Source organism: Mastacembelus armatus, chromosome 6 (assembly GCF_900324485.2).
Source record: "Mastacembelus armatus chromosome 6, fMasArm1.2, whole genome shotgun sequence".
Lineage (NCBI taxonomy): Eukaryota > Metazoa > Chordata > Actinopteri > Synbranchiformes > Mastacembelidae > Mastacembelus > Mastacembelus armatus.
This window is the reverse complement of record NC_046638.1, coordinates 13954213-13975473: the sequence shown is the minus strand read 5'-3', so window position 1 is coordinate 13975473 and position 21261 is coordinate 13954213. Positions and strand designations below refer to the sequence as shown.

Genomic DNA, 21261 nt, shown 5'->3' with positions numbered 1-21261 from the left:
TGCTGTCACTGTTTCAAACACCCACATCAATACCCTGGGGCAAAGTCCTCACCCCCACCCCTTCTGTCATTCCAGCAGGCTTTTGCTAGTGACCAACAGGCTGAAGGAGATTGAATGACAGGATATGAGTCTGGCCCATACAGGAACCAGCTGCATCCTTCTTCTTCTCTTCCGTTCGGTTGCTCCCTTCAGGGGTCGCCACAGCGAATCATCTGCCTCCGTTTAACCCTGTCCTCTTTATCCTCCTCACCCACACCAACTGTCCACATGTCCTCCTTCACTACATCTCCATCCTTCTTCAAGGTTTATATTATATTTGATCAGTATCTCTTTTATGTACCAGGGCCCAGGGGAGCTAAACTCTGATCAATTCAGTTCTTACATAACATATATGATAAGATCCTCTCTTAAACATTATGCTAAAGAACATTAGTCTGGACTCTATTAAATTCAAATATCCCAGAATCAATTCAGTGTTTCAGCTAAACACACCCATGAAATGAAGTGAAATTCTAAAAGGGCCATGGATGAAATCATTAACATCTCATGAGCCAACACCATAACAACTGGAAAAACTCCATCCACTAATGAAGACCACATGGCCATCTTCACACACTATGTTTATCAACATACTTGAAACGATACATAGATTAGGGGGCACCAATGAATGTTGCTATCAACACAGTGTGATCACAACTATAGATCTTGCAGATGTAAACCAGCACCAACAGTTGTAACATAGCGTTGAGGTGTGTGTGCTTATAAGTTTACAACAGCACCACCATCTGCTGCCAGAGACTCAGACATTAAACAGACCTGACACATAATACCAACATGTCCATTGTCTTCATCTTACACATGCTCTCATGTTGTACGTGTTGGAGGATGTGAGTAAAACACAAATATAGCAGGTCTTCAGCAACAAACAGAAGCAACCAATATTTTTCTAGAAAGTACAAGGTGATAATCTTATTTATGTAGTTTATATTTTGCAAGTTAATAATACCTGGAATTGGTTGTAAAAGTCTTGTAAGTCAGGGAATCACTAAGTGTCCACTCAGGACTTAACAAAATGACAGTGTGGTCATCTGCACCTGACTTGTTGGGCTTGTTACAGGGGTTTATTGATTGGTAAGCCATGTACTCTCACGTTCAGCTTTAATAAAGTTTTAAAATTCAAGATTTCATCACTGAAACTAATAACGCGCTTAAACCACAAATGTATTATAAACTGGGCTACATGCGGGAGAGTGTGCAGAAAAAACGCTAGAATGTGTCATTTATTTTTGTGCTGGTCCACACCTTTTGAGGTTTTACAGACTGCCCCGTGACTCAGCACATGGTCTCTGGTTATCTGGTAACGCGGTGTCTGTCCCTCTGCTGCTGGGCGCTAGCACTCACCACCCTGCTCCTTTGTCACTGACCAGCAGCCCCCGCCCATCCCACTGCCTCACCGGGCACAGCGGCCACGTCCCAAAGAAGCTGCCCTCGGTACACGACCGGACAGTGCGAGGAGGACGCAGGAGCGGAGAGGACCGTGGTGAGGCGGGAGAAAGGTAGGGTGTTTCTGTTACATGTCGGAGGACAAAGACAGGCACCCCCATTTAAGTCAGGACCGTTTTCACGCGAGTTTCAGTGAGGCCGACGCGAAGAAGCTCGTGACTAAAACGAAATATTCGTTCTTTTCGTCCTAAAAGTCTAGACCCATGTCTAGACCCGTGCGGATACCAACTTTGGTTTGTGTCTGAACTTCTACATAAACTTCTACATCAATGAAGCAAACTTAGAGTTGATTGAACGCGTTCCTGTTTGTGCAGTCAAGCCAGCCGCCACTGATGGACGTGTGAGGCTGGTGTGAAGTTTACAGTAAGGCTGGTGGAAGTCAGTACATGTACCACAGACAGATTTTACAGTTCACTCTCAGTACTCACGCTTATGAGCTGTTACATATATATATAGGTCGAAACGTATACAAGTGTAGTTACTGCACAAAACACAGCGAGGATTTCAAAATAAGACAAAATGCAATGAGATTCTCAAACTCAAAACTTTTACATCACAGTGATTAAATAGTTTAATGAATAATGAAGTAATTGATTTTGAGTAATTCAATTCAGAATAAGTAGTTAAAATATATTTGAGTCAAGAATAGGTTCTACATGCACCTGTAACATTACTGTGAACAACATTTACAGTAATTGTATCATTTCTGTAAACATATTTCTTCCAAATGTATTTCAAGGAACTAGTTTTTAAGTACTTTAAAGTTTAACAGTGACTGTGCAGTTGCTTGCAGTGGGGCCTGGGCTTCATTGGTGATTTCTGATGTGTTCTGATGTGTGTGTGCACTCAGTTCATCTTTCTGTGATAATCTTACCATACATATACACCAACTTCACACTTTACATCATCGCAGATGGAAATTCTGACTTGACCTTAGTTTTGATCAAGGTTAGTCCTGGCCTATACAGCTAGCACCAGGTCCAGGTTTTTATATGATTTTTCCAGAGGCTCACATGGCAAGATTATCAACCTGTAAGGTGCATACAAAATAAAATGGCATAATTTAAACAGTAAAATTCAGATTCTGCATTTGATTCATGCACAAGTACCTGTGGTATGATCCTGTTAATGGGTGCTGGGTGATGGAAGTGGTAATAGAATGGTTTGTTTGCCTGATAAGATCATAATTGAATATTCAATTAATTATAAAAAGGGCCGTGGTCAAATAATGTTTTTTTTTTTAAAGTGTGTCAGGGCGTAGTAATGGTTTGTTTCCTAAGATAGCAGAACGGTTCGTTTTTAGATAAGAAGTGATGTGTGGGTCAAAAGGGGTGTTTCCTTGCAGATGATATTATAAACCGTTAAAATAATTTCTACTCCTCCTTTTTTAAGAGTTGTTATATGTAACTGAATGTGGTTTACTGTTGGGTGTTTCAAATGTGTGAATAACAACATTTACCTTGAGCTTTTTAGGGTTTTAATAATTGTCAACAGCTGTTTACAGTTGTGGGTTGTGGGGTCGTCTTGTTGTAATTGTGTGTTTTTGGAGTGTGGGGGATTCTTCATTTTCTCAGTGAAAATATCTCTGCTTTTCTGTTGGTGCTGCTGTATAAAGAATCACATAGTAAACTTCACAAGAGTAAACCACAGCAGTACAATACATTACTATAAACTAAAAGCCTGATGTTTGTGTGAATCGGTTAGGATTAGAAGATGGTTAGAAGTTTTTTTTGTGGAGTTTCAGTCAGCAGCATCAGACTAGTAGCAAACAATGTCACTATTACTGTCCAGGAAGATCATGATGTATAATAGATACCACATGAACTGGTTAATAATATTCCTATGAATTATTTTTAGGACTGAAAAATACAAAAAAAAAATGTTACTGTGAATGTGTGAGTTTCAATAAACTACTTTAGAGCTGCAATAATTAGCTGACTAATACAAAGTTAATGGTTAGTGTATGGCATTTAAAATGCTTTTAAAACAGTAAATGTAATCTGGTTTCAGAAAAAGACTGTGTATGTTTCTGTATGTCTTTTTTGCTCTACATACACTTACACTTCACACTCCTGTTCACTCTTTTCCACTGCCTGCTTTATCCTGAGTCACTTGGCCAACCCTGCAGAGCCCCCTACCCCCGATTCTCTCTGGGCAAGTCTTTAGCCTGGTTTCCAGCACAGGCGCAAACACAGCGAGCATTTGTTCTCTATCTGTGCCTCTCAGTTTTCCCTCAAAAAAAATGAATGACTCATTTTTTTAATCCTTTTGCTAGTGGAGATGCTTAGCCAATTGTGCTCAAGCTTCATGATAAGTGGGTTGGCTGGCTGCCCACTGCTCCGGGTGTGTGTGCACCTTGGAATTGGGTTAAAATTCCGAGTATGTCACCATACTTGGCCATATAAGTCTCTTTCATATAGGGCAATATGTCATTAACTATAATGTAAGATAGAACTATAATGTAAGCAGTGAATTCCCATGTTTTAGAACCAGAAATGTTTAGTGTTTTTACTTTTTTTAAAAATTAATAGGTCATCTAAATAGCTCTAAACCTTTAAATATACCTCAGTATATATTTATATCTATATATTTGTCAAAGTATTTGTATAGTGTTACTATAGGAGTTGTATATAGTTGTAAGAAAGTCACACCAAATTCACAAGTAAAGCAACAAGGCAGAGCAGGGAGTGAAGACCTGATTTTGGGGGAAATAAAAATGTTTTACATGTGAGAAAGCGCTTTACAGGGTGTTTTCACACATCCATCACACATACACACCCTTAACTGACACATGCCATTTCTGACATGTGAATGAGTTAAAGCTCTTAGCTACAATTAACATTTCAAATTTTTTAACAATAAATTTACTGTATTTATTTTACATACTATTTTCTGTTTTCTTAAATTACAGAAAAATGTATGTAAAATTAAGCTGATTAACAGTAATTAAATATGCTGCACATTTTATAAAGGTTTATATCCATAGTAAACATCTAAAGTTTTTCTCTGTAATTTTAAGGTAAATCTCATTCATTTCACATTTATGGGTAGTTTTACATTTAAACCATAACTGACTATGTGGCACATTATATGGGTTTATGTCCATACTAATCTAACAATTACAACACTATATTTTTTTATTTTGTATTTGTGTATCTATATAATTTTGCATTGCATGAGATGGCTTACAGCAGTCACCATGTTGATGACAAGTTCGCCTCAACTCCATGATAACCCAAACACAGGAAAACAAGGGGAGCACGGGTGGAGGCGAGGTAGGCATGTACTTGAGTATGCTGACAGGTGGAGATATTAAAATTTGCCTTACATTAGAGTGGAAAATAACCTTATGTGGTGTTAAGCAAATTGAAAATGTTTGAAAACCAATATGATTTCCAGATTCTGGACATGGATGTAAAAATGTTATTTATGCTTTTTGATTTTTTGCTTGAATCTGTTAGTCAAGTCACCTTATTTAGATAGCCTGGTAAACCAAATTAAGAAACACAGAGATCCTAATGAAATCTGATTGTCCACAAATACCCTATCCACATTCAGTCAGATACAGCAAACTTACAGAATGTGTTGGCAATTATGTAATTGGATCAATTGTAATTGGATCAATTTGTTCTACATAGAAATTGATCAAAAAGAATTGGTCAAAAGAACTGAAAATACATTTTACTTACTGAATATATGTAATTAATTAATTAATTTTGATTACTCTTAACCTATTCATGCACTTTATCTTATCATTTTACCATTAAAACACAATTAATAATGTTTTTTTTCATAAATCACAATATTTGGCAGTCATACAATAGGTGTACAGATTTAAGAATAAGTGCTCAGTGCTAATTTAACTCCTAATTGTTGGTTATATGTTGTGACCTCATGCAATGCTATTATCACTTACTGCATTAATGTTAGCTTTAACGGCAAGTTTATTTGTATAGCACAATTTATACGCAGAGTAATTCAAAGTGCTTTACAGAAATAAAAGACAAGTTCAAAGTACATAGGCAAGAATTTAAATAAAAATAGTAAAAGAGATTTCCACCTCCCAAAGATTTTAAATAAAATAAAAAAAAATATCTTAAATTAAAAGAGAATGAGTGTATATATGCAGAGCTAAAAAGAAAAGTTTTTGGCTTGGTCTTAAACATTGTCAGAGATGAGGCTTGTCTAACATCATCAGGAAGACTATTTCAGATTTTAGCTGCATAAAACTGAAACACTGCTTCTACCTGTTTAGTCCTGACTCTGGGCATGAGCAGAAGGCCTGTCCCTGCTGTTCTCAGAGTTCAAGATGGTTCATATGACATGCACAATACACATGTCAGAGATGTACTGTGGTGCTGAGCCACGAAGAGACTTATGCACAAGCAGTGCTGTTTTAAAGTCAGTTCAGAGATCTGAGAACAGGAGTAATGTGGTCGTACTTCCTGGTTCCTGGTTGAGTTTGAAATCCTTAGGTTCTTGGCTCATGTAAAGGTCCAAGAGTCTGTTTGAATTTAAATAAAATCACAGACCTTACATCAGCATTAGGTTGATTCTATGACTGGATTATCATTTACAGTGAACTATATTTAATAGAAACTTAATTTAAATTTCTTGTATTAGACATACTGCCATCAGAAAAATGTGGAAAGATTCATGTTTCACCAATGTATTATTGCAAAGTAATCAAAGTTACCTGTAGAATATTGTAGGTGAGTACACAGCTGGGGCTTGGCAGGGAGTTTGTATGTTCATTCTCTGTGTTCACATGGGTCGCCTCCCACCAAAGGGTAATTGTGAGTTCTTAGGAAAACAAATAACATTTAAACATGCTGACAAACTGGCAGAATTATGACCAACAGTGTGCAACTGTGCATATTATCCATTAATTGTATTTATATCAGGATAACATTAATACTCACAGGCTCTGAAGACTTTCATTCCTAATCCCAAAATGTCTGGATCATGAAGGGGAAAATGCACAACATGCACAAACAATATTAAACAGTGGCTTAATTCTAGTGACAAAGGCATGGAAAATGTTACTCAACAGCTTCACACGAAACATTACCATTACAATGGATCTAAACTTGGTTTCATGCAATAAACCCAATCTCTAACTTTTTACCTACTTGTGCCTGGGTATAATTCTGCACCCCACCAAGCGGTGATATCTTGCCAGCCTTCTCATGATCCCACATGATGTTGATGAAGAGCTGTGGGTCCAAAGTCAAGAATATTATTTATATAATGTAAAACTTTATATTCAGTTTACAGGCAGTGACTGTCTACTTAGCATAACAATCACTGAACATGGTAGCACTGGCTACCAAGTATATGAATTTAATTTATTGGTGTGGCTTATGTAATCTTCCATCTACCCTACACACACCAATGCCTACATTAACTTCAGATCAAGCTGAAAATATTTCATATTTTTGAGTAAATAATCAAATTATGTGTATTAGCGTAATTATTATTTTGGTCATTTCTTAGGGTTTTCTCCAGTCATTTTTTTTAAATCTTAAAATTACTATCAAACAGATTTCATTTAAAGGCTGCGTGCTGTGTTAAGACCAGTATTCTGGTGTGACATGCAAAGTTCATCCTTTAATTACTCACTACATAGCAGAGAAATGTTTTGAAGTGAGCTACTGTTTGAGGGGACTGAGTCGCCTTTCTGTGTAGGTTCTTTATCATCTGAATATAGTGCTCTCCACTAATACTCATGCATGCTCTGTGCAGCTGCATCCTGAAACAACCCTGACAAGCTTTTTGGGTTAATGTTACATCATGCAGGCAGCTGAGCACCACGTGCAGCGGCAACACAGCATGTTTTGTTCAACGATAAGCAGAACAGCGAAAGCTTGAGGGACAAAAGCTTACAGCGAGGGCCGAACCAAATACAGTTACAATGTGATACAAGCGCTTGCGGGTTAATTTTGTGGCCTTCTTATTTGTCACTGAGTACTGTACTGTACTGTACTCAGTGACAGTACTGTAGTATTGGCTGTGGTCTGAGGTGGAGCACTTGATAACTTGTCCTCAAGTTATCAAAAATGCCACAGAGACATACGTTAACATGATGGACAGTAGATTAAATGGTTCAGTCGGGGAGTTGTCGTTCATTCCTTTATCATGAGTACCCTTGCTGCAAATACTGCATATCAGCATTGTTTTGATGAAATACAACTGCACTTTCAGTTAAGGCGGTTAGCAACAGCTTCACTAAATTAGCATGTATTAGTAATTAGTATGTCTGACTAATTGCTAGGGTCAGGTGGTTTTATCAGTGATCCAAGAATTTGCTGGAATGTTTGCTGTTAGAGAAACTACAGGTAAAAATGAAGATGGAAAATCTCTCATGATTGAGACTCACTTTGTGCTTGGAAATGCTTAAGAAATTTAGTTCTGTAGCATTGTGCTGTGGAACATTAATCCTCGATAACTATGTTGTGCATGGCAGACTGTTGAACAATTCAACATAGTCTAGATTTCAGGAAATAGAAAGTTATTTGAAACTGCCCATTACTTGGATCCAGTCTCGGTGACTCACAGTCACACCCACTTAACACCCAGGAATTACCATGCAGTGCAGCGATCCAGTGTTAGTTGCTTTGTTGGATTGTAGTGGGTTTACAGTTTATGAATTGAAATTACAACTGACCAGCATTCTGCGTCACTTTCTGGTTACAGGGTTACTCCAGAACATACTGCAGCCTCCATCTGAGGAGTCAGGCCATGGTGATATAGCTCATGTCACATAAATGAAACTACTTAACCTGTATGTATGCTCTTTTCTTTAGTTTTTCATATCTTCTGACCAGCCTCTGAAAGACAAGTCATATGACTGTAATATGTCTTGTTTAGACAACAATGCTGCACTCATGCCCCTTTAACCAAAATTCCTAATTATATAGCTAGAGGACATTAGATATTGTTGATTTCATGCTTGTCTGGACTAATCAAGGTTCAGGGCTGTGCAAACAGATATCACAGAATGGAACTGAATTTCCCCTTTTTTAACAAAAGTAGTAAAATGGTGTTTCTATCAGTTGGTGTGTGATTGAAATTGCGAGAACCCTTCAAATAAAACAGATTAATATGATGACAGCTGACAACTTTCATTTCAGTGCATCCACGATGGAGAAAACTCCTCCACCTGGGTCACTCTGGGAAAAGGAGCCGGTGGTCACTCTGGTGTATGACTTATAGAGTCAATAAATCCTAGTCCAAAGCATAAGCCAGTATAAAAATAACTCCTGTCCAGTGTATTGTACTAAATAATAAAAACCTTTCTGATATAAGGAAACTAAAGTGCAGAGCTGTACCTCACCAGGCCCACTTGAGCTCAGACTGCTGCTACGCTCACTTTTATTATCAAAAGATACCCAAACTGTAAGCAGACATGTAATTCAAAAGCCAATACAATATTTAAATGCAAATTACGTTTAGAAAAATCTCAAAACAGCCAGTAAGGTAGTAAGAAAATGTTACGAGTTGTCTGTGACCAAATTAAGTATGTGCTCATTAGGAAGAGTAAAGTTAAATAAATATATGTGTTATCAGATTAAGCGCAGTTATTGCACATATCTAAGTTTCTAGAATATAAGTTAAGAGAAGAAGGAAAGGTGGTCCCAGGCCAGTCTCCAGCTCTCACCCAATGTCAGCTGGGATTGGCTCCAGCCCCACCCACCCCCGTGACCTGGATGTTCCAGGATAAGCTGTAGATGAGAGATGATTAACAAAGTTCTATAAAATATCAGAAGTTTCATAAGATTTAAGGTGATGTCACAAACAATACCCAATAAACGGTCCAAGATCACAAGATAAATATGATGTGATAAAAGTACTTAATATTTAATTATCTCCCACCATTTTAAAATGTATGACAAGGGTGGATGCTGCAGTCTATTCCAGTAAATTTGTCAGCATATAACTGCCTTGGAGATGAGAAGTACTGATAAGACAAAACCTTTATGACTAACCTAGTATTACAACAGTAAAAGGTTCTAAGTCAACACATAAATGAAAGCTGGTTAGCATGTATATGTGCTGTGAACAAAAGCAGATACTGTATAGAGGAGAATGTTTAAGAGAGGGCAGGAAAGAAAGAGGGAAAAGGTCTGCCATTTTGGTGTTTGCCTTTATATCGTTAAGGTCTGCACATGATGAGCTCATGTCAGGACTTGTTCCATGCATACACAGATTATGGTAGGTATGTCTGTATCAACTCAACCGACTTCACTGGAAACTCTGGCCAGTCTCACACAGCACTATGTGTGTGACAAAACATTTATAATGTGAACAATAACTTCCCTTGCACTTTGAACGTTGAAGAATATGAAGGCTTGTGAAGATGCGATAATTCTTTACTGCAAATTACGACCCGTCCATCTCTTGCATTAAACTGCACACCCTATTGCTTCCACATGTGCCATGCAGATCTCTTTGGTTAAGCATGTTATATTCCCTGAAGGGTTTCCTTCAGCTCATCTACACACATTTGTTAGCAGATCAAGAATTTGAAATTAATTTCATGAACTTCAGCAGTGATAAATACATGCCTCACACATCAGCACATTAGTTAATTTACACTTGCAACATATAACAGAAGTTGGGAGAGCAAAGTTCATGCTTTTATAGTATTATTCATTCATTCATTGACAGTTTCATTCTTTTGTCACATCTCAGTAATTATAATAAAATTGAAATTATTTAACTCTTACAGAAATTTCTAGAATTACATCTGCGGGATGGCAGACAGTTAAAACAGCTCATCTCTATATTTTTTGTTTTTTGCTCTGCTGTCTTCCAGTCCTAAATTGCTCTGGTAGGGGATCAATAAAGCATTTTACCATTAAAACACAATTAATAATGTTTTTTTTCATAAATCACAATATTTGGCAGTCATACAATAGGTGTACAGATTTAAGAATAAGTGCTCAGTGCTAATTTAACTCCTAATTGTTGGTTATATGTTGTGACCTCATGCAATGCTATTATCACTTACTGCATTAATGTTAGCTTTAACGGCAAGTTTATTTGTATAGCACAATTTATACGCAGAGTAATTCAAAGTGCTTTACAGAAATAAAAGACAAGTTCAAAGTACATAGGCAAGAATTTAAATAAAAATAGTAAAAGAGATTTCCACCTCCCAAAGATTTTAAATAAAATAAAAAAAAATATCTTAAATTAAAAGAGAATGAGTGTATATATGCAGAGCTAAAAAGAAAAGTTTTTGGCTTGGTCTTAAACATTGTCAGAGATGAGGCTTGTCTAACATCATCAGGAAGACTATTTCAGATTTTAGCTGCATAAAACTGAAACACTGCTTCTACCTGTTTAGTCCTGACTCTGGGCATGAGCAGAAGGCCTGTCCCTGCTGTTCTCAGAGTTCAAGATGGTTCATATGACATGCACAATACACATGTCAGAGATGTACTGTGGTGCTGAGCCACGAAGAGACTTATGCACAAGCAGTGCTGTTTTAAAGTCAGTTCAGAGATCTGAGAACAGGAGTAATGTGGTCGTACTTCCTGGTTCCTGGTTGAGTTTGAAATCCTTAGGTTCTTGGCTCATGTAAAGGTCCAAGAGTCTGTTTGAATTTAAATAAAATCACAGACCTTACATCAGCATTAGGTTGATTCTATGACTGGATTATCATTTACAGTGAACTATATTTAATAGAAACTTAATTTAAATTTCTTGTATTAGACATACTGCCATCAGAAAAATGTGGAAAGATTCATGTTTCACCAATGTATTATTGCAAAGTAATCAAAGTTACCTGTAGAATATTGTAGGTGAGTACACAGCTGGGGCTTGGCAGGGAGTTTGTATGTTCATTCTCTGTGTTCACATGGGTCGCCTCCCACCAAAGGGTAATTGTGAGTTCTTAGGAAAACAAATAACATTTAAACATGCTGACAAACTGGCAGAATTATGACCAACAGTGTGCAACTGTGCATATTATCCATTAATTGTATTTATATCAGGATAACATTAATACTCACAGGCTCTGAAGACTTTCATTCCTAATCCCAAAATGTCTGGATCATGAAGGGGAAAATGCACAACATGCACAAACAATATTAAACAGTGGCTTAATTCTAGTGACAAAGGCATGGAAAATGTTACTCAACAGCTTCACACGAAACATTACCATTACAATGGATCTAAACTTGGTTTCATGCAATAAACCCAATCTCTAACTTTTTACCTACTTGTGCCTGGGTATAATTCTGCACCCCACCAAGCGGTGATATCTTGCCAGCCTTCTCATGATCCCACATGATGTTGATGAAGAGCTGTGGGTCCAAAGTCAAGAATATTATTTATATAATGTAAAACTTTATATTCAGTTTACAGGCAGTGACTGTCTACTTAGCATAACAATCACTGAACATGGTAGCACTGGCTACCAAGTATATGAATTTAATTTATTGGTGTGGCTTATGTAATCTTCCATCTACCCTACACACACCAATGCCTACATTAACTTCAGATCAAGCTGAAAATATTTCATATTTTTGAGTAAATAATCAAATTATGTGTATTAGCGTAATTATTATTTTGGTCATTTCTTAGGGTTTTCTCCAGTCATTTTTTTTAAATCTTAAAATTACTATCAAACAGATTTCATTTAAAGGCTGCGTGCTGTGTTAAGACCAGTATTCTGGTGTGACATGCAAAGTTCATCCTTTAATTACTCACTACATAGCAGAGAAATGTTTTGAAGTGAGCTACTGTTTGAGGGGACTGAGTCGCCTTTCTGTGTAGGTTCTTTATCATCTGAATATAGTGCTCTCCACTAATACTCATGCATGCTCTGTGCAGCTGCATCCTGAAACAACCCTGACAAGCTTTTTGGGTTAATGTTACATCATGCAGGCAGCTGAGCACCACGTGCAGCGGCAACACAGCATGTTTTGTTCAACGATAAGCAGAACAGCGAAAGCTTGAGGGACAAAAGCTTACAGCGAGGGCCGAACCAAATACAGTTACAATGTGATACAAGCGCTTGCGGGTTAATTTTGTGGCCTTCTTATTTGTCACTGAGTACTGTACTGTACTGTACTCAGTGACAGTACTGTAGTATTGGCTGTGGTCTGAGGTGGAGCACTTGATAACTTGTCCTCAAGTTATCAAAAATGCCACAGAGACATACGTTAACATGATGGACAGTAGATTAAATGGTTCAGTCGGGGAGTTGTCGTTCATTCCTTTATCATGAGTACCCTTGCTGCAAATACTGCATATCAGCATTGTTTTGATGAAATACAACTGCACTTTCAGTTAAGGCGGTTAGCAACAGCTTCACTAAATTAGCATGTATTAGTAATTAGTATGTCTGACTAATTGCTAGGGTCAGGTGGTTTTATCAGTGATCCAAGAATTTGCTGGAATGTTTGCTGTTAGAGAAACTACAGGTAAAAATGAAGATGGAAAATCTCTCATGATTGAGACTCACTTTGTGCTTGGAAATGCTTAAGAAATTTAGTTCTGTAGCATTGTGCTGTGGAACATTAATCCTCGATAACTATGTTGTGCATGGCAGACTGTTGAACAATTCAACATAGTCTAGATTTCAGGAAATAGAAAGTTATTTGAAACTGCCCATTACTTGGATCCAGTCTCGGTGACTCACAGTCACACCCACTTAACACCCAGGAATTACCATGCAGTGCAGCGATCCAGTGTTAGTTGCTTTGTTGGATTGTAGTGGGTTTACAGTTTATGAATTGAAATTACAACTGACCAGCATTCTGCGTCACTTTCTGGTTACAGGGTTACTCCAGAACATACTGCAGCCTCCATCTGAGGAGTCAGGCCATGGTGATATAGCTCATGTCACATAAATGAAACTACTTAACCTGTATGTATGCTCTTTTCTTTAGTTTTTCATATCTTCTGACCAGCCTCTGAAAGACAAGTCATATGACTGTAATATGTCTTGTTTAGACAACAATGCTGCACTCATGCCCCTTTAACCAAAATTCCTAATTATATAGCTAGAGGACATTAGATATTGTTGATTTCATGCTTGTCTGGACTAATCAAGGTTCAGGGCTGTGCAAACAGATATCACAGAATGGAACTGAATTTCCCCTTTTTTAACAAAAGTAGTAAAATGGTGTTTCTATCAGTTGGTGTGTGATTGAAATTGCGAGAACCCTTCAAATAAAACAGATTAATATGATGACAGCTGACAACTTTCATTTCAGTGCATCCACGATGGAGAAAACTCCTCCACCTGGGTCACTCTGGGAAAAGGAGCCGGTGGTCACTCTGGTGTATGACTTATAGAGTCAATAAATCCTAGTCCAAAGCATAAGCCAGTATAAAAATAACTCCTGTCCAGTGTATTGTACTAAATAATAAAAACCTTTCTGATATAAGGAAACTAAAGTGCAGAGCTGTACCTCACCAGGCCCACTTGAGCTCAGACTGCTGCTACGCTCACTTTTATTATCAAAAGATACCCAAACTGTAAGCAGACATGTAATTCAAAAGCCAATACAATATTTAAATGCAAATTACGTTTAGAAAAATCTCAAAACAGCCAGTAAGGTAGTAAGAAAATGTTACGAGTTGTCTGTGACCAAATTAAGTATGTGCTCATTAGGAAGAGTAAAGTTAAATAAATATATGTGTTATCAGATTAAGCGCAGTTATTGCACATATCTAAGTTTCTAGAATATAAGTTAAGAGAAGAAGGAAAGGTGGTCCCAGGCCAGTCTCCAGCTCTCACCCAATGTCAGCTGGGATTGGCTCCAGCCCCACCCACCCCCGTGACCTGGATGTTCCAGGATAAGCTGTAGATGAGAGATGATTAACAAAGTTCTATAAAATATCAGAAGTTTCATAAGATTTAAGGTGATGTCACAAACAATACCCAATAAACGGTCCAAGATCACAAGATAAATATGATGTGATAAAAGTACTTAATATTTAATTATCTCCCACCATTTTAAAATGTATGACAAGGGTGGATGCTGCAGTCTATTCCAGTAAATTTGTCAGCATATAACTGCCTTGGAGATGAGAAGTACTGATAAGACAAAACCTTTATGACTAACCTAGTATTACAACAGTAAAAGGTTCTAAGTCAACACATAAATGAAAGCTGGTTAGCATGTATATGTGCTGTGAACAAAAGCAGATACTGTATAGAGGAGAATGTTTAAGAGAGGGCAGGAAAGAAAGAGGGAAAAGGTCTGCCATTTTGGTGTTTGCCTTTATATCGTTAAGGTCTGCACATGATGAGCTCATGTCAGGACTTGTTCCATGCATACACAGATTATGGTAGGTATGTCTGTATCAACTCAACCGACTTCACTGGAAACTCTGGCCAGTCTCACACAGCACTATGTGTGTGACAAAACATTTATAATGTGAACAATAACTTCCCTTGCACTTTGAACGTTGAAGAATATGAAGGCTTGTGAAGATGCGATAATTCTTTACTGCAAATTACGACCCGTCCATCTCTTGCATTAAACTGCACACCCTATTGCTTCCACATGTGCCATGCAGATCTCTTTGGTTAAGCATGTTATATTCCCTGAAGGGTTTCCTTCAGCTCATCTACACACATTTGTTAGCAGATCAAGAATTTGAAATTAATTTCATGAACTTCAGCAGTGATAAATACATGCCTCACACATCAGCACATTAGTTAATTTACACTTGCAACATATAACAGAAGTTGGGAGAGCAAAGTTCATGCTTTTATAGTATTATTCATTCATTCATTGACAGTTTCATTCTTTTGTCACATCTCAGTAATTATAATAAAATTGAAATTATTTAACTCTTACAGAAATTTCTAGAATTACATCTGCGGGATGGCAGACAGTTAAAACAGCTCATCTCTATATTTTTTGTTTTTTGCTCTGCTGTCTTCCAGTCCTAAATTGCTCTGGTAGGGGATCAATAAAGCATTATGAGAACACTATCTATTATCTCGGCATTGATTACACAGTTACAATACATGACAGATGTGCTGATGATGTTGTTGATGAATGAGGCTGTTGACCAAAGCTAAAGCTCATAAAGATAAAGCTGATATGTTTGTGTTTCCTGTAAAATAGTTTCCTACACGAATTCACCAGTTGAGCTGCTTTCCCTCTGATGCAACAAAACTCCAGGTATCTTTCGGGCCGGCGCACCTTGCCCTGAGAGTCAAGCAAGTGAGATATCCCACACTGATTAAGTGTATCATCAGTTAATGCTAGATATAATATTAACTTCCCCTGGTCTACTAATGTAGACTGTATGATTTTAACTAGGAGCACTGATGCACTCACTGTTAAGCTCTCTTGGCAGCTCAGCAGCTGGAGAAGGGGACCACCTGTCCATGCAGTTATAGATATATGCATTCACAGAAATGAGTTACATCCAGCTGCTTTTCTTTCTAATTTGTATAGGCACACTCCATAAGAGCATTTGCTGTCGTTGACCAATAGAGGCAGAAAGTGTAGTCATATAAGCGTCTCGGCTCAACTTGTCAGGGTGGTGTATGTATTTGCAAACCAGAGCTGAATCTTACTCATATTGCTGTAGCAACCTTTACCATCTAGGTATGCAAAACACCTGTTGAGGAGGGAGGTTAGTCATAAAAGTGGAGTGAATCTCATCTTCTCAGCATTTTGTCTTGCCAGGTGGGGAGGGCAGTTAATGAGTGGAAGTCACTAGAGTTACGCAGAAAGAAGGCCTGATGCCCAGTCCACTAGGGGAGCAAAAGTTGACACATCTGTGGCCCTATTTGTACAGACATTAAAATGTTATTTGCATTTTGTCTGTGGATAATTTACCAAAGGTTGAACTTTCCACTGTCAAGAGATACTGTTGCTTTCGGCTCAACAAGCTTCATAGATACATTGAAGACTAATATAATTCTCTAATTCTAATGTTATTTATTAAGCTTATATAGTTATATTGACTTTGTATGCTTATATTGACTTTTATAATCTATTACACCAACTGTAAGAATTGCTAAGAGGAGATTTGCAAAGAAAAATGTACATTGTTGAATTACACGTCTCTCTCTCTCTCTGTCTCCTTTAGTTCAGCTTTATTTCACTCTCAGCTGTTGAAGCAACACACAGCTCCACTGAAGACAAAAAAGAGAACGCTCCACATCAATCACCAGAGAGCAAGTCATCTCTGGAGCAGTCGTCATCTCTGGAGCAGTCATCATGCTCCGCTTCAGAGTCAACCTCAGCACCATGATTTTCCTGGTGATCCTGCAGGGGGCAGCAATGGTGCTGTTATGCAGCTGGTTTGTCCAGTTCAGTCGCTGCAGCTCTGCCCCCCACAACGACAAAGTTCACGTTCTTCTGCTGTCGTCATGGCGATCAGGCTCATCCTTCTTGGGCCAGGTGTTCAGTCAGCACCCATCTGTCTTTTATCTTATGGAACCAGCTTGGCATGTGTGGACCAAAATGCAGAAACCTGGTGCGCGGACACTAAGAATGGCTGTGAGAGATCTATTACGAAGCGTATTCCAGTGTGATTTCTCAGTGATGGAGGCCTACCTGCCAGAGCACCACAATGTTTCCTCCTTGTTTATGTGGAGTCACAGTAGAGCACTGTGCTCACCACCAGCCTGTCCACTCACATCCCGCAATGAGTTCAGCAACCAGACTCTCTGCTTTCTGAAATGTGATGCTAGGGGTCTGCGTGGGGTCGAGGAGGCCTGCAGCATGTACAGTCATGTAGTGTTAAAAGAAGTACGTTTTTTTGAGCTGGAGTCCCTTTACCCACTTTTGCAGGACCCAAGTCTAAATCTTCGCATCATTCACTTGGTCCGAGATCCGCGTGCCGTGGTGCGGTCTAGGGAGGAGTCAGCCAAAGCCTTTGTGAGTGATAATGCTGTGGTTCTGGAGCAGAGAAATGTACCAGCAGGTGAGGTGCAGTTCCAAGTCATGCAGGAGATCTGCCGTAGCCATGTGCGCATTAATGAGAGGGCGATCCTGAAGCCACCTCCATTTCTAAAGGGCCGCTACAAAATGGTCCGCTACGAGGACGTGGCGCGCAACCCACTTGGAGAAGTTATTGACATGTACAAGTTTGTAGGTCTGGAGATAACCAAACAGTTGGAGGAATGGATCTACATGGTGACCCATGGAAAAGGCAAAGGTTCCAGGAAAGAAGCCTTTAAAATCACCTCACGAAATGCTGCCGACATCTCCCAGGCTTGGCGTACCATGCTGCCACACAACAAGGTCAGACGTATCCAGGAAGTTTGTAAAGGGGCGATGTCTTTGCTTGGGTACAGGACAGTTAACAGTGAGAAAGAACAGAAAAAACTGGACATAGATCTGCTGGTGCCACGGGAACCGTATAAGTTCAGCTGGTTACCAACTAAAACAGAGCATCCCCATAATAGTTAAAACATGAATGACAAAGACATTATAACTTAGAGATAAAGTACAACTGAAGTCTGTATTTTACATAGGCTTTATTGACTGTATACGTCACATGCCAGTGTGACATCAGACTGATCCATCAACTGAAGGAACACTAGCATGACGCCAAAGCCTAAAACGCTATTTTGTGATGAATACATGACAGCATTAGGTTATATTGCATTTCATAAAGCAATACAAACAGAGGCACTGATGCAAGGGCTGGAAAATACAGTATCCCATAAATTCAGATCTAAACTAAAAGACACAGACCAGATTCAGATTTTCTGAGCTGCTGCACAAACAGTATCAGCTGTCATGTCAGGCCTGTGTGTAAAACAGCAATTAAATTAATTGTATTGGCACAATCCAGTGTTTTCAAAAAACGTTGGACAGGTTTATGCAACAGCAAAATGACATGAAGTAAAAGATTTGGATACATGTCACCATTGAATTTAATGGTGACGTGTGTCCAAACTTTTGACTGGTGTTAGTGAACACACCACAGATTTAATTCTTACAGGAACTGGCAGTTGTAAAGTGTAATTTGGAACCAAAGGAGCAGGTAGATAAGTACATGGTCTGGAAAAACCCAAAGAGAATTCGAGAAGAGAAAAAAAAACTAAGTAGTTACGTAGTTTTCCATCTTGTTTACACAATGTTGTGTACTCTTTGTGAATGCATTCCACCCTGCACAAATGAATCTAAGCCTTTTGCACATTGCAAGCATACTGTTGATGACACAGAACATATCCATCCATGCTATGTTCATTTACCACAAGAATGGCAGCAAACTTTCCAGTCTCATGAAATCTGTGTATTGGAGAGTTCTTATATTTTGTGGAGCTGCTGCCAGCAGTCAATGTGCACCAGAAAATGAATGTGAATGTCAATTTTAATCTGCATTATTTTAAACTAGGTATCCTTGCTGTCAAGCCTGAATACCCCACCTGTCCCAACAGGAGATTCAACAAATTTCAGTCAATTTAAAAATCTTGATCATTGTTGCAAAACCCTCTTTCACTAGACATGACACGTCAAAACTTAAAGAGTTAATGGTTCCACCTTCATCTCATTACACTTCAGGGAGCTTTGGTGCATGTACCTGAATTGCAATAAGCTGTTTACTTCAAATGACTGTAAATCTGCTTCCTGAAGTATCCCACATCCTTATTTATATTTCTTCACAGGAGAGACTGATTAACAAGTTTTTACACTGATGCACTAAATGAATAGTGTTTTGAGTAGAGTATGATTAACAGTGAATATGGATCAAACCATGTACTCCACATTTCATAGCCAAATTAAAGATTAACTGCTGTTAGTAGTTAGTGCTTAGATTCTCTAAGCACTAGAGTGTTTCCTGTTAGGAAATTGATCAAATGTAAATGAACTAAAATAAAAGCACAGTAGTTTTTTAACATGAACCTGAGCATATATTATTTTTGTCCAAATGTTTTAATTGAAACAATTCATATTAAGATTAAAAGTTGATCAAATGACTGTAAATGAAAAATTATTACTTTTAGAGACAAACCCACAAAGAATAATGTGCTTCCTTTAATTCTGTAAGAGCAAACATAGAGAGCATACTGTTTTTCCAAGGATTTCGTTCATGGCTATTGGGACTCTTGAAGCCCTTTCCACACTGCCTTATGCTCAGTTGTCTTAAGTGAGTGAGTGAGTAGCTCCCCTGTTTTCTTAGTGTATAGAAATGTTTGTGCATCAAAAAACAGACTAAAACCTGGATTCATTCAGTATGTTAATTGCTGTGACAGGTGCCTATGTAACTAAAATATATAACATTCCACACATTGTTGAAAGGATTGAAAGTAAGGTAATATGGCAGAAGATGAGAATCTTGCTGGGTCTGTCTGAGATGTACTGTATGCAGCAGGTGGAGCAGTGTTTGCTGGGTACAGTATGTCCTGTTGGTGTATAGGGGGAGGGAGGAGGGGTGGTGACAAGGAAGAACAATTTAAGTGTCTATGCAGAAATGTTTATGGGTTTTCAAGTGGACAGACTTATAGTACATGCTGGCCTGTCAGGTGTTGAATTTTATTTAGATAACCAGCGCTCTGTCTTAATTAATTTTTATTGCATACAGAGCTAATAATAAAACTTATCAATGCACCGTTCAAGTTATACATTTCACTTTTACTCATTCAGGATCAGCTGCCTCACCATGCAACCAAAAAGAAGCTTAATTTAATATTATTTAAATATTGAACTTTTTATGGAGCTAAAGCAGGTGCCAGGTCTGTGAAAGTTTATGGTGATACTGAATTGAAATTAGTGAAAGACTAACATGTCAAACACACACACGCACACACAAAATATGGTTCACTAACTAATTACATAGACATAGACATTATGCACATGACTGCAAAGGCACCAGAGTGCTAAAACAGCCTGCCAGCTTTATGAAGTAGAAACTATGTCAGAGTAAATAAAATAGTAATATAAATAATATAAGTAATATAAGTGATCTCAATATAATAAAACCTGTTGTCCTTGTCATTGTTTTTCTGTTACTGTTCTTTGAAAGGTGATCAGAAACCTTGCTGGGTTCACAGCGTTTGTGAATGACAAGCTTTTTTCAGCAGTACATAAGTTATATTAGGGCGCCATCTGCTGGCTGACTCTGGTAAATTGTTTGACATAGAATTGAATTATATCGTAGGTTACAGGATCTGACGTATTCTGATTATTGAGAGCTACCAAACCAGTATTTATTCAGAGAGGGCCTCGTGAGAAGGATTTATATTGTCAAAACTATTTAGTTTACTATTATTCTGCCATATACACTCAAGTATTGCACTTAACATTGTTAAGAACATGCACGTTTCTTTAATATTTTATGCCACATTATATATACATTTACATACACAAATATGCTGTAAGCAACCACAAGTGCAATAATTAGAAAAAAATTAACCCAAATAAAAATGTCAGGAACAATAGGTATAGGTACAGTATTAGAATAGGGAGCTGCATTTCTCGTGTTTTGTATTAGTACAAATAGGAGACACACAGAGTCAGCAGATGATATTTTAGAGGAGAAATTAAATTACTGTTACTGGGCAGCATGAGCAGACAGTGGTATGAAACCATGACTAAATATACACTACGGTATTTTTACATTTTTGAAAGATTTACTTGTTACATTGTGTCAGTGAATGGTGGTTACTGTAGAGGATTTGCTAAACGTGACTAGTGAACTAGTAAACAGTTTTCAGATTAGTTATTGTACAGTATCCAATGGGCTTTCATGTTGCAGGTTATGTGTTTTTGAAACTTGGTAGGTTCATATGTAAAATTTAAAACATTAGCAATTAAA

The 21261-nt window shown here is 38.0% G+C and overlaps 1 protein-coding gene across 4 annotated transcripts; it reads left to right on the top strand.

The window, feature by feature from the left end:
* The first annotated feature begins 1374 nt into the window (after window positions 1-1374).
* chst6 (carbohydrate sulfotransferase 6) lies at window positions 1375-19348 on the top strand. Of its 4 annotated transcripts, none has more exons than XM_026311497.1 (3): window positions 1375-1556; window positions 15603-15659; window positions 16579-19348. In XM_026311497.1, exon 3 carries the CDS (start codon window positions 16710-16712, stop codon window positions 17904-17906), a length of 1197 nt encoding a protein of 398 aa, XP_026167282.1. In that variant the 5' UTR covers window positions 1375-1556; window positions 15603-15659; window positions 16579-16709; the 3' UTR covers window positions 17907-19348. The 4 variants fall into 4 exon arrangements, with proteins under 4 accessions (XP_026167282.1, XP_026167280.1, XP_026167279.1 ...); XM_026311495.1 differs by having other exon boundaries at window positions 15603-15701; XM_026311496.1 differs by lacking the exon at window positions 1375-1556 and adding an exon at window positions 10863-13384 and having other exon boundaries at window positions 15603-15701.
* Window positions 19349-21261: the final 1913 nt, after the last annotated feature.